The sequence below is a fragment of the Crocodylus porosus genome, unplaced genomic scaffold, assembly GCF_001723895.1.
Source record: "Crocodylus porosus isolate Cpor-Errol unplaced genomic scaffold, CroPor_comp1, whole genome shotgun sequence".
Taxonomy (NCBI): domain Eukaryota; kingdom Metazoa; phylum Chordata; order Crocodylia; family Crocodylidae; genus Crocodylus; species Crocodylus porosus.
Window position 1 is genome coordinate 176,496,752 of NW_017728906.1, and position 14,658 is coordinate 176,511,409.

A 14,658-nucleotide genomic window follows, 5' to 3' on the forward strand; every position below is an offset into this window, starting at 1 on the left:
AACTTAGAGAGTCTGAGAAATCCTTTGAAACAGACAAGTGGGTGATTCCCCTTGCTGTATGGAATTCTCCCTGTGATCACAGTATAGCCCTAAATACTGAAAAGCTGGCTCTGTCAGTTCTGATTCAACCACAACATGAAGTTTGATTTCTTCCACACACGTGACTGTGAGGTGACACTGGAACATTCTGATTAGAATGTGGAGCAGGCTCGATTAATCTCTAGCTTCCTAGAGAAGTGCTATAACCTCTAGGCTATGGAGCTAAAACACAGGAGGGCCCTCTTTGCTTTTGCAAAGCTACAGTTTTGGGAATTATGCACAGGTAGATACATAAAGAGCCACATATTTTCCTGGTCAAAGCCCAATCTACTGCATGTGAAGTAAGACTACCAACTATGCCCAACTACCAATAATGACTTTTTTAGTATTTTACGTGGATATATGCACCACGTTTCCATTTATGGTATCATGTCTCATTTGCTATATCCTCAGAACTATGAAGCAGAGAACAGAACTGCATTTGGGAAATTGTGGTCTCTTTCTCCTGCTACTTGTCAATCTAGATTAAATTAAGAGTCTTCTACTCTCAGATATGCAGGCAGAAGAGTAAATGTTACAACAGATGTAATGCCATTTCCTAAAGGCAAACAGATACACCTCATAAGGAATAAGGAGGAGTGTTAAACTACAGACCTAGAGAATAAACGTGAGTCAAGACAACTTAACTGCAGAGATAATCATGTATACAGCTACTGACCCCCCAAAGTGCATGAAAAATGACTAAAGAATAAAATTGGAAAGTGGACACCTCCTCTCATAGGATTATTCCCCTTGCCCCTCTGCCTTATGCAGACAGTTCAGCATTAGCTAGCAGACCACATGCTGGCTAAGGTCCATGTTGTGGGATACAATAGGCAGACAGGCTTTTTGGTGATAATCAACAGGTGGCTTAATGTCTTTCCTTGGAAGAGTTGTTTAAGAAGAGTTAGTTAAAGGAGAGAGGCTTTGTTTTCTTAATGGGTTGATAAACACTGAGTGTCGGGTGAGAAACATTCCCTGATGGACTGCTTAAGAGTGGGAGGGAATAATCAGAGCGTCCTGCTGAGGCTTGGCCACACCCCCTCAGCTCAGCCCTGTGGAAGGAAGGGAGGGCAGCTCTAGTGCCCCCAGCTTCTAGCCTGAGCCACTGTAGGCATGTACCTCCATTTCTGGGATGTCTGTCCAATTACAAAAGTGATTTAGCCTAGCCAGGTTAGACTAACTTGCAAAGTTTGAATCAATTCAGGCTTTTGGAACGTCTGTCCCTAGTCATGAAGGTCTCTTTCTCCTGATGATGAACGTATCCAAACTGACTGTCAGGCCTATCTCCACCTAAATTGTTTTGAGTTGTTCCCCACATTCTGGGCAACAGGGAGAAAAGGCATGTACAGGACTTGAGTGGTCACTTTATGGATACCATACTGGCCTAGGCTTGAAGGAGGAAAGACCAAGATGCAAGTGATGTGAGTTAACCAGTCCAGAACTTTGTTAAGTCATCCAGGAACACTGCACTGTATAGAGTAGATCATTGTTCTTTCCCTAATTGTCTCCACCTATTTTGGGAAAGCTGCAATTGCTCTTGAGACCTTACCACCCTCTCCTGGAATGAGGTTTAAGCAGGATGAGAAGCTGGGGAAAAGAATGTTTTTTTCTTTATTTTAGCAGAAATTAGCAGCCATGACTCATGTTTCACAACTTCCTTTAAGATGTCTTCACTGACTTCAAAGTCCACTTCCAATACTGGATTAAACAGGAACTACACACCAAGTGGAATGATTGTCTGTACTGGACAACCCCATATAGAGAGCACTAGCACTTACTATGGCTGCCTCCCCTATTGGCCAACTTCATAGATGGACAATTCCTTCCTCTAATATCAGCCAAATTGTATCTGGTCTGATAGATGTGTCCCGCTAGCCTCAATGCTCAGATAATCCATGCTATTTTCTGCTGAATAATTATTGATCCTTCCTGCTCAATTTAATTGCCTTTGAATTCAAGCACCCCGACATTCGTTGTCAAGCTGTATAGTCTTGGTGACTTGCTTCACAGCCACATACTGGACCCAATCAAAATATCCTTAGACAAAGGTTTGTATCTGCCCCAAGTGCTCCCTAGCAATAGTGATTAAGTTAGTATCCTTACCAGTTCTCAAATCATTTTATTAGAGAATAAGAATTCTCTCTAGTGGCTGCTCTTTGGCTGCTGAACGGTGTGTTATGGGCCTCAGAGGGTACAAATACCCTCTGGCTTCCCTGATGCATATGGGTGAACTTCTTATCTGTGTTGCTTCCAGGCAGTTTCTGCTTTAGGTAAGGCCCTCTTTGACTTCCCCTCATCCCCTAAAGGAGAGGGAATTTTAAAAGTTCCATGAACCCTTTGTCTTCCCACGAGCAAGACAAGCCCTCCTGCATTCAGACAGTGAGGAGTGCTTTCTCTTTAGTGCTTACGGTAAAAAGCTCAAAAAGCCTTGAGCTAACAGCAGGTGCAGGAAGGCTCACTTGTACTGGCTGTGAATGCCATGCCCTCTTGTAGATGAGCAGCAGCCTGGGAGAACAGCCTGACAATTATATCTGAGATTGTCACCAGATCCCTGGCCCACAGTCTAATACCTACCATGGAATGTATATATGTGGCATTTTTCCAGATCCTCCCCCTGTTGTAAGTCAGCATGGCTTATTGATTTCAACAGAGCTACTGTGATTTACCCCAGCTGAGGACACAATCCATAATATCCACCTGCCATCAGCTGCAGAGAAGCATCATTTGCTGTGCAGTCCATGCTGTTCTGCTCATTTCAAAGCCATAACTCTGACTTTTGACAGGTTTGGATAACCACAGACCTAGGAGAATAGTACTTCACTGAACCATGCCATTGTTTTTTGTTCTTTTTTGTTTGGTTTTTTTTGCTTACGTTCACATATTTTGGACAGGTACTTAGCCTCCAATCTAGCAAGACACTTTTCCCCCAATTATGCAGACAACTTAGTAATCACAATTTTGTGAAAATATACTATGAGCATAGAGTTGGGACTTAGAAAGCCACTTTCCCCAATATCCAGGAACATTTGGACAAGTGCTCACAACTGGCAAAAGTCCACTGTGGATATACGTATTCACATACTGAAGATTTGTAAGTATATACCTACAGGTGTGTGCATACATTGCCCACATAACAAATGAGCAGGCACAATAGTATACACATATTTAATATTCTAATAGACTAATTTTCTATGATTCTATTTGTGGTGGGCCTCTTAAAATATAAAAAATATTGATGACAGCAAGGGATGGAGTATTTTAAAGTAAATGTGATTAGAGGGGACAATTAATTTTCCCTCAAAAAACATGCTTTCTAGGTATTGCTTTTTCCTTTTTCTACAACCTTCCAAATACTGATACTGAATACAAGTTATTATTTACGGTTATGAGGAAGGAAAAACTGAAACTGCATGAAATGTTCATAATTCGCTGGGAAGCAGGTTCCAAATGAGGTGCAGTAGGCATTTATTATTTAGAGTGCTGACCATTCTCCACTGTCCAAGCAGCCTAACAACACTGCATCAAGCTGTTTTTTATTAAATCATACCTGATTAAGCAGTCTTAATTTCTACCCCACACAACACACACACTTGTTTTTATTCACTTTCCACTTGCATTATAGTGAAAAATAATACTGTAAAAGCTGTGTTAACCCACATTTTACCAACTGGAATACCCTATTAACAGGAATTTACAATATCCCCAAATACAAATCCTCACTTTAGCAACTGGAATTTTTACTGAGTCTATCCAGCATGCGCATCAAGTATTTGCATTACAAGTATGCTGCTGTCTTCTGTAAAACTCTCAGAATTTTTAGATAACTGGCACCACCCTTACCCCACTCATGCCAGTTAACAAAGCTTTTACTGTAGCATTTCCTGTAAAATGTACTTAACGTAAAAAAAAAAAACCCAAACCAGTCTATTTAACAAAGATTGAAAATAATCCCACCCTTATGTTCATTATTCAATTTCACTGACTTCCAAGGAGCAATTCCTGCCTACAAAACAGACACTTTTTAACACACAAGCTCTTTACTCCTAGGTAGAGCTCAAGATCTTATTTTGATGCATTAATTATTTTTTTCTCTATGGTGGGATATGAACAGAGTAACCCTTTCAGATGCAGTCAGCACATACCTTACGAGGTCCTGTGTTCTTCAGCTCAAACACATCCATTGTGTAGTTGACTCTGCGACCATAGTGGTCAAACTGAACATTTCCTGTGAGCCCTTGTATTCGAACCTAAAAAATAAAATAAATTAAAAAAAAAAAATCAGCCTTGTGTACTGTTTGTACCTAATCACTACAGAGCAGACAGGAATCAGTAAGAAAATTACTGAACACTTTCCTTTTGTGTTCCGGAACTATGCATTTTCTATGGCTAAATATTTTGGACCAAACAGAACAACAAATTAAAAGGAAGCTTTGCTTGAACTTTTAGGTGTTCTCTAACTTAGTTTTGGTGAAAAAGCAAGTACACACTAAAATATAATCCTCAGAAGGGTGAAATGCACTCAGGGGTTTAAGCAAATCATGCCTTAATACATAAACCTGACAGTCCTTTGTGAGATAACAGCTGGTAGAGGAAGGGAGGAGTTGTCCTAGAGCCCATACTGGATGGAATTGGGCAAGAGACATGAGAGAGGCCATGACATTACAGTTTTCTTCTAGCCCTAGACTCCATGTAGCGCTCTGGAGCTGTGGAAGCAAATTTCATCATACAGGCTGATATAGTAGGTGCAGTGGAGCAGGGACTGTATTGCAACCTGTTTTTGGCCCTGGGCCAGGATGTAGATTTTGATCTTTATCTCTCTTGTGCTTCACTGGAAGGCATTATTCGACTTTACCCAGGATATTATCTTCACTGTACAAACCTGACTTCATGACTTCAGAAAAGACTGCATACTTCCACTGACTTTTGGAGTATACTGAATATTGAATATATTTTCCTTAAGGGCCAGGGTGTGCATTTCAAATCATATTCTTTTTTATTTGTCCACTTCAGTTTTATCCAGCTCTCCTTCAAGACTGAAGACTGCTTCCAGGCACAAAACTTCCAGTTCTGTCAGTACTTTCTTTTCCGTGTCTGCTTCTGAGGCAAGTCAGCTCATGTGCAATTGGAATCATTTAAAATATTATTGTAGGAATTTTGTTTTTTACTATCCAGCCTCGAAGAAAAAGGCTAAATCATCTTGACAGAGATATGGAACTTTCTAGACATCCATACTCATTAGGAATTCAAAGACCTGATATCAGTGAACAATGGCTCTAGGATATTTTTTTTTACTTGGAAATTACCTATGTGAGTTGCATTTGACAAAATCTAGAAGAATTCAAAATGATCCAAACAAATTTGGTAGGCAGTTTTGTGAATAATACAATTCTGTCAGTAATTTAATGATACTACTGGAATGAACTTTTTCTATAAATCAATACCTTTAGGGAGAAATACAGATTAGTCTTTTAGGAGATTAAGTAGGATGTAGGCAGAAACTGGATGCCTGCGTTCCAAAGAACAATCAAGGTAGTAGCCACAAAATACATTAGATACATACGTTTACTTAGTATCTCCATTTTTTACTACAAATTCCCTAGGCACCCAAGTCACATCTAAGTTTATTAAAATCCAAATCGGTGCTAGAAAGATGCCTAAATTCTGCCTAAATCCTCAGTTCATTAGTTGACCCCAGAGCATACTTGAATGAACTGAACTGAGTTCAGCACAAAGTACTGTACCTAGAGTTACTTTGATTCAAGAAAGATAATAGCGATACTTATTGCACAGTAACCCATGAAGAGAGCCTATGAAGTTAGAGCCCATGAAGAGAACTACCCTCAATGCATTCCTCAGACTGAGGTTTCCAAACCACATCACCTGCTTCCCAACAGAATGCCCGAACCATCAGGATAAAAGCTAGTCTGGATGGGGACTTTCTACTGAAGTTGGGTGTTCAGGCAGCCAACAGTGCATGATTCATAGAGCTGGAGTACAAGGAATCAAGAGGGAGCTTGACTAGCCCACTGAGAAGGGTAAGCAGTTTGCTGTTCCTGCTGTTAGGCTTATTCCTCTGTGTTTTATCCAGTGTAAAATGCATAGACCAGGAAGAACAGAGACGGGAAACCAGGACACTCTTTTCCAGGTGAAGTACCCTTCGCATAGGACAAGAGTGTAGGTCTTCCTGATTAAAGCACTCTGCTGAGGAGATGTGGATTTGAGCCCCCTCAGGCTGCGGGTGGTCTAAAATCCAATTCTCCCACTTCCTGAGGGTATGCTCAAAGCACTGAGAATTGTACAAAAGATGAGTGGCATTGCCACCACCAGTGAGTTAAGTACTTACCCTCAAACAAAGACAAGGTGCTCTGGGTCTTAAATGGATAGAAAATCCTAATGTGCAGTCAGAGGTAAGTATCCAAGCTCTGGAGTACTATGGGAGTTCAGCTACATTTCCTAGTGGCTACCACTTACAGAAAATCACATAACTTAGATTAATTATACCTCGAGCACTTTGAATGTCTGTACATACCCTTGGTGACAGGGAAACTGGCACTAGCCTACTCATCTTGAGCATATGATTAGTCTCAAATAAACTGCAGCTATATGCCATTTATGGCAGTATAATTTTACCCCTGATTTTTCTGGGCAGTTCTATACTGCATTTGAGTATGTCACACCAGTGTAAGGCTATATGTTGTGTATTAGCTCCTTTTTAGACTGATGTAAATGTAATTTGTTGAGGCCCTAACTCTCTCTACTGACTGTACTTAGAATTCTTAGACATCTAACCCTTTCTGTTCAGCTTGGCTTCCTACATCAAACACCTACTTTTTCAACCACTTAAGTTATGGCATCTTGGTGACCTATTTGAATTTGTCCTTTAATGTCAGGTTATAATTCGTAGAGGAACAGGTGAGCTTAACACTTCAGTGAAGGGCGTTCTATTTCTTTCAGTAATTTTCAACATATTTCGTGAAAAATTTGGCCTGTGGTTTGCTTTGTGCTTCACAGAAAACAAGCTCTTTCAGAAACTGAGATCAAAGATATTTCACTAAACTAAAACAAAACCAGCTGAAACAACAAAACCATCAGTAGGTAGTTTAGATGCTAATTGAAAAAAAAGTATCACTCCATGCAACCTAAATGCACTTTTCGCGTCTACCTGTAGATAAGTAGAATGTATTATTCCCCAAGATCACTAGAATTAAGCACAGCCGTACCTGTTTCAGAGTTCTCTCCATATCAATCCCTTGACCCCATGGGGCAGCAGGATTTGCTAGACAATCTCCAGCATTCCCTCTCCGTGAAATATCAATTTTCTGCCTTCTGAGATTACGGAAAGTTTCAGCCATCACGAGGACCCCATCATAGGTCAGTGCAGATGTATACTAAACAGGGGACAAATGCATTACTTCAGTGTAGCAAATCTGTAGAAAATCAGCTTGATATATTTCTGTTTTAGCCCATTATGCACCCAATCCCTGCAGTTCCCACTGAGGCAGAACTAAAAAATCCAATACAAATTTTATTCAAGGCAGTTCTTGATCGGAAGAGCGATTGTCAGTATTGAGACTATATTATAATAATTCAACTTTAAAACTTTATTTGAGGAGAAAATCAGCGCTCTTCCGATCTGTTTTAGCCCATTATGCACCCAATCCCTGCAGTTCCCACTGAGGCAGAACTAAAAAATCCAATACAAATTTTATTCAAGGCAGTTCTTCATGATTTGCATGATTGTCAGTATTGAGACTATATTATAATAATTCAACTTTAAAACTTTATTTGAGGAGAGAAATCTCTTTGTGGGAATTCATAGGGCACAATGAAATTAAAATGAAGATTTCCAGATCTCCCCTTCTCAAACTTTTGTTTCATTTACCTGATGTATCTTGGTAAATGCTTCCCACCCATTTTTATTCTGTAGTTCACTGAGCAAGCTTAAGACCATGAATAAATGTATTGGCAATGAGTGGCAGAACCAGGTTACTTATATTGCAAAATAACTAGGGATAGCATTCTTCTTTTTGTTTGCAACATTTCTATTCTGTTGCCCTCATACAATGGGGTATAGAAAAACTAAAATGATGAGGCTTGGAAGTCACAGAAGGTCAGGTCAGGAAAGTCTGTAAACTAGGCAAAGAATATGTACAATAGAATGTGTAGAATAAATGGTACCAGCTACTAGCTTGAAGACATGGTAAGTGAGGTCACATAAGCTCTAAACTAGATACAGTATGGTCTAGTGCAGTGGTCTCCAAACTTTTTTGATCATGCACCCCTATCAGTAAAAAAATTTTGAGCATGCACCCCCAATATATGTATATTTCTATAAATATAAATATTAGTTCTAATATTTTCTTCCCGCACCCTAGTGGATCGTCTTGGGCACCCCCTGGGGTGTGTGCACCCCACTTTGGAGACCACTGGTCTAGTGGGTAAGCACCATATACAGACTGAGGAAAAAGAGGTTCTAATCTTTGACCTACAGCTGATATGCTCTGTGAGTCTGGTATGTCCATTCACTTCTATATGACCAGTTATAAGGTTTGTTTTGTTTATATAGGCTGTAAACTCTTTGGGACAGGATTTGACTATGTGCTTGAATGGTGCCCAGCACAACCCCAGTTTCAATTATAGCAGTTAGGTAGATTCACAACACCCAAAATAAAAGAGAAGCTCTTATACAATCATCTTTACACGTGTATCATGTTTGACCTGCCAAGAAAATCACAAATTGTCTAATTTTGTTATCTATATGGGAAGCAATATAGAACAATAATGGAATATATTTGCATTTTAAGATCATGTTTAATAGTAAGCATTACATCAGGATTTATGTGCATAGTTTTCAGAAAGTTAACAACTTAGAAATTATATGATTACTATTATTATTATATTATCTCAGATACAGAAGAATGCCTGCTGGCTGGAAACCTGTGTATTCAATGTAGATATAATTGGGTTGACATACTGAAGATTGGTTGGAATTAGTTTGTCAATTTCCACTAAAGTTGGACTTCTAATTCTTGTCATTAAACAGGTTAATTGGAAAATAAATGACAGAAAATGGGAAATTTGTTGCAACTCATCTTTCTATAAGACAGTTGTAATGCTGGGTATAATTAGTTACCAATAATTGCATAGTCACATATCTTCTACTGTAGCTCAGCATGATAAAGTAAAGCAAATGTGTATACCTTCACTTATTACAATGTTTGAGTGAAATTGCTGGTAGTGAGCAAAAAAATAAAAGTACCTTTGGAGGAGTCTCAGATCCTGGATATTCTCTCTGGTCCAACTTCTTCCAGCGCTGCATCAGTTTTGTTACCATTGGGGTACTGAAATCTACTAACTGAAATCCTGTCACATTGGCTCCTCCATGCATAAACCTCTCCAAGGAAATATCTTTGAATCCCTAGAAAATCAATGCAACACTTGGTCTGTTTAGCACACTGTTATGGGTCATATCTATTTTAGGTTCACAAGGGAGCAAAACCAAGCAGCTAGAAAGGAAAATAGATATTTAATACACGCGAAAGGTTTATAACCCCAGGAGAAAATTCAGCTTTAGCTCATAATGTTAATTTGAATTATAGAAAAATAGGGATTGAAATTTCCAGATCACTCTGTGTGTGTCTGAGGCATCAGCAGCTGGAAAAAATACATTGCTGGAAGTTCTGGATAATACTGAGAAAACATATTTAATAGCCATAGTTGAAAAACACTTTCAGAATATTACAGCCTGTAGTCAATATGCTTATGCTTCTAGGTGATTTTGCAAAGTGAAAGAGAAATTGTTTGTATGTATAAACAGTTATCTACAAAATAAGAGGGCTCTCAGGTGGAGTTCGACTGGGACTCCATTAGAAGAACTACTTCTACTTGTATGAGCTGGACCCTCCACCTATGTAAACTGCTGATATAGGGGGCAGCCACAGGGCTTGGCCATTCTGTAAATCTGAAACATGTCTACTTTGTTTGATTTGGTTGGTTCTTAAGTATTGATAATTTATGTAGTTTAGCTATTAATCTTATTTCTATTATTTCATTCTATTTAACTGTCTATGTTATTGTGCTCAATATCTGATCAAAGGTGTCAACACCTTTTTATTAGCTGGGTGGTAAACACCCAGTGCACTCTAAGGAAGACAATTCATAGGTTTAGGTGATAGGCTTATAACAGAGATCTCTTGCCATTGTAAATATGATCTTTAGTCTTCCCACAAAAGAAGCACCCCTTGTCTCTACACCTTTTCTGTCAGTAAATAGAGATTTGTCTACACAGCTGAAAATTACATAATTTATTGTCTAAAAGGCCTAAAAAGAACCTCTTCCTTTCAATCCAGTGATACTCTCACCAATAATCCAGTGATGCAATTTATATAAATTGCGATGTTGGAAGAAAAGATCGGTGATGAGAGAAACTTATCTCCAATATCACTAACTACTGGCACTGTGGGTAAAGTAAATTTTAATATAGATTTATCCACCCAATAACTTACTCTTGATTCCTATCTGAGTGAAAGTTTAAATCCACTACCTGGCTCTGTCCTGGAGTCCTGGATACATAATACAGTCCTACAGTGGGAAAATGAAGGCAATAAGGATTCCCTAGTCTATCAAACCCACCAAGGCTTCTCATGTCTTCAACAGTTGCTATGCAAAATATTATTTTAAATTAACAGTACTTAAAAAATAATTTTTGATTTAATATCACAGTTAGACGCGCACCATATTTTAAAACAATTGAAATGTCAAGAAATAGGCTTAATAATCAAAGCCCTGAACACTGAGGATTTAATTACACTTGATAAACTGATGGATTAAGAATCTGACCACCAAAAAAATTCTTCCAGTCTTATTGATCATATTTCTCCTAGAGACAGAAGTAAAAGACTAAGGGAACAAAATATTTTTATTACTCAACTTTTACCCACATAAAGGAGAGAATTTTTAAATATGAACCAAAGCATTGCATGTTTTTTAACCATTTAAAATCTCTCTTCACCTATTGGAAAATAATATTATTTATGTCTCCAGAATTCAATCCTTGAAATGTTCAGCTACCCCATCCCTCCTTCTCCCCTCTTGAGAGTTGGATTTAAGAATTTGTCTGTTGAAGAGAGGGAAGAGCATTGCTAACCTAGGGAAGAGGGCTTTAAATTAGGCTTGCTGTGGGACGGACACCAACACCCTGAGGAGGGCGGAAGCAGGAGACCTGGAGGAAGAGCAAGCAGGAGGGGGCAACAAGGAAGGTGCTCTCATACTTCCTGAGAAATCAGGACAACTGACTAGTTACCTCAGGTGCCTGTACACAAGCACTGGGAGCCTGGGAAACAAGCAGGAAGAACTGGAAGTCCTTGCACAGTCTACGACGTGATTGGAATAACAGAGACTTGGTGGGAGCTCACATGACTGGAGCACGGTCATGAATGGGTACAAACTGTTCAGAAAGGACAGGCAGCGGAGGAGGGGTTGAGCTTCATGTAAAAGAGCCATAAGATTGCTCAGAGCTTCTGTATGAAACTGGAGATAGACCTGTTGAAAGTCTCTGGGTTAAGGTCAGAGGGGAGAGCAACAAGGGCGATGTTGTGCTGGGTGTCTGCTATAGACCATCAGACCAGGAGGATTAGGTGGATGAGACTTTCTTCAAACAGCTAGTGGAAGTTTCCCAATCACAAGCCCTGATTCTCACAGGGGAGTTAAATCACCCTGACATCTGCTGGGAGGACAACAAAATAATGTGCAAGCAATCCAGGAAGTTTTTGGAGGGTGTTGGGGACAATGTTCAGGTGCAAATGACTGAGTGGCCAACTAGGGGCCATGCTCTTTTTGACCTGCTGCTCACAAACAGGGAAGAATTAGTGGGGAATGAAGTAGTCAAGCAGTGAGTGGCAACTTAGGCAGCAGTGACCAGAGATGATTGAACCTGAGGAAAGGAAAGCTGGAGAGCAACAGAGTAAGGACCCTGGACTTCAGAAAAGCAGACTTTGACTCACTCAGGAACTTATGGGTAGGATTTCCTGGGAAGCCAGTCTGAGGGGGTGAGCAATTCAGGAGAGTTGGCTGTAGTTTAAAGAAGTGTTACTGAGAGTGCAAGAACAAACCATATTTGCAGGAAGACTAGCAAGTATGGCAGGGATTAGCAGGGAACTCTTCAGTAACTGAAGTCACAAAAAGAAAGCTTATAAGAAGTGGAAACTTGGACAAATAAATAGGGTGGAGTATAAGAGCATTGCTTGGGCATGCAGGGATGATGTCAGGAAGGCCAAAGCACAATTGCAGTTGCAACTAGCAAGGGATGTGAAGGATAATAAGAAGGGTTTCTACAAGTATGTTGGTAGGAAGAGGAGGATCAGGAAAAGTGTGAGTCCCTTACTGAATCGGGGAGGCAACCCTGTGACAGGGGATGTAGAAAAGGCTGATGTGCTCAAGGCAGACAAGGTTTTTGGGGTGAATCTGATATCTTTTATTATACCAACTTAAATAGTTGGAAAAACCCTCCAGAAATGTAATATATTTCATCCAATGCACCAAATGCTCTGATGGAAAATATGTAGGAGGGACCAAAGACAACTGCGCACCAGAATGAATACACACTGGAAATCTATCAAAGACAAAAATACCCAGTTACTGATGGGGACACATTTCTTACAAGCAAATCCCTCTCTCTCCAATCTCTCAGTTCTAATCCTCAAAGGGAACGTTCAAAACACTTCTCAGAAACGAGCCTATGAACTTCAATTCAACAACCTGGATACAAAAAAATATGGACTAAATATAGACATTGGATTTATGACACATTATAACTTGCCTGACATATGACTCCCCAGGTACCTCTCCACTATTTAACTGCTACATTCATGCCCCACCCTCCTGCCCCCCAGCCTGTCTCTCACCCACTGACTCCTCAATTTACATCTTCACTGACTGCCTGTCTTGCATGCAGACCAGCCCAGCCTCTGGCCTCTTTACTATTCATTCCATCCAAGATGAGCACACACCAACTGCAGAGGCTTCCTCAGCCTAATGAAGGGATTTTAAACCTGAAAGCTTGCTAAAAAATGTTTTTCCAAATATTTAAGTTGTTCTGATAAAAGATATCAGATTCATCCAAAGAACCTTGTCTGCCTATGTCCTTAGACCAACCTGGCTACAACCTACACCCCTGAAGTGCTCAATGCCTTTTTTTTCCTCCGTCTTCACAGGCAAGGTCCTCTCCCAGACTACTGCAGCACAGTTTGGGGAGGAGGTGAGCAGCCCTCAGTGGTGAAAGAGCAGGTTAGGGACTATTTAGAAAATCTGGACATATACAAGTCCATGGGGCCAGATGGGATGCAACTGAGGGTGCTGAGGGAGTTGGCTGATGTGACTCCAGGGCCACTGGCCATCATCTTTGAAAATTCATGGTGATCAGGAGAGGTCCCAGATAATTGGAAAAGGGCAAACATAGTGCCCATATTTAAGAAAGGAAAAGAGGAGGATCCAGCGAACTACAGACCAGTCAGCCTCACCTCAGACCCTGGAAAAATCATGGAGCAGATCCTCAAGGAATCCATTTCTAAGCACTTGGAGGAGAAGAAGGTGATTAGGAACAGTCAGCATAGATTCACCAGGGGCAAGTCATGCCCGACCAACTTGATTGCCTTCTATGATAAGGTGACTGGCTTTGTGGATATGGAGAGCCCAGTGGATGTAGTATACCTTGATTTTAGCAAGGCTTATGATTAGGTCTTCTATAATATTCTTGCAGGCAAGCTAAAGAAGTACAGGCTGGATGAGTGGACTGTAAGGTGGACAGTAAACTGGCTGGAGCATCAGGCTCAGAGGGTAGTATACAATGGCTCAATGTCTACTTGCCAGCTGGTATCAAGTGGAGTGCCCCAGACATTGGTCCTGTGGCTAGTTATGTTCAATATCTTCATCAACTACCTGGAAGATAGCATAGAGTGCATCCTCACCAAGTTTTCAGATGACACCACGCTGGGGGAGTAGCCTGGAGGGTAGGACTAGGATTCAGAGTGACCTAGACAAATTGGAGGACTGGGCCACCAGAAATGTCATGACTTTCAACAAGGACGAGTGCAAATTCCCGCATTTAGGATGGAACAATCTCATGCATCGGTACAGTACTGGGGCTGACTGGCTGGGCAGTAGCACTGCAGAAAAGGACCTGGGAATTACAGTGGACAATAAGCTGAATATGAGGCAACAGTGTGGTGCCCTTGTTGCCAAGAAGGCTAATGGCATACTGGGCTGCATCAGTCAGAGTGTTGCAAACTGATCAAGAGAAGTGATTATTCCCTTCTATTCAGCATGGGTGAGGCCACATCTGGAGTACTGTGTTCAGTTTTGGGCTCCCACTACAGAAAGGATGTGGACAAATTGGAGAGAGTTTGGTGGAGAGCAATGAAAATGGTGAGGGGGCTGAGGCACATGATTTATGAGGAAAGACTGAGGGAACTGAGCTTATCTGGTCTAGAGAAGAGGAGATTGAGAGGAGATTTAATAGCAGCCTTCAGCTATGTGAAGGGGAGTTCCAAAGAGCATGGAGCTGGGCTGTTCTCAGTGGTG

At 40.6% G+C, this 14,658-nt stretch overlaps 1 protein-coding gene across 4 annotated transcripts in view; it reads right to left on the bottom strand.

Moving 5' to 3' along the window:
* The window catches only part of GRIA4 (glutamate ionotropic receptor AMPA type subunit 4), a 418,357-nt gene that overhangs the window by 99,444 nt on the left and 304,255 nt on the right, over window positions 1-14,658 (bottom strand). For all 4 annotated transcript variants that reach the window (XM_019530259.1, XM_019530260.1, XM_019530261.1 and 1 more), the window contains exons 6-8: window positions 9,341-9,499; window positions 7,302-7,469; window positions 4,224-4,328 (exon numbers count right to left, since the gene is read on the bottom strand). In XM_019530259.1, coding sequence (XP_019385804.1) covers window positions 4,224-4,328; window positions 7,302-7,469; window positions 9,341-9,499 — 432 coding nt within the window. The remainder of the gene's footprint in view (window positions 1-4,223; window positions 4,329-7,301; window positions 7,470-9,340; window positions 9,500-14,658) is intronic.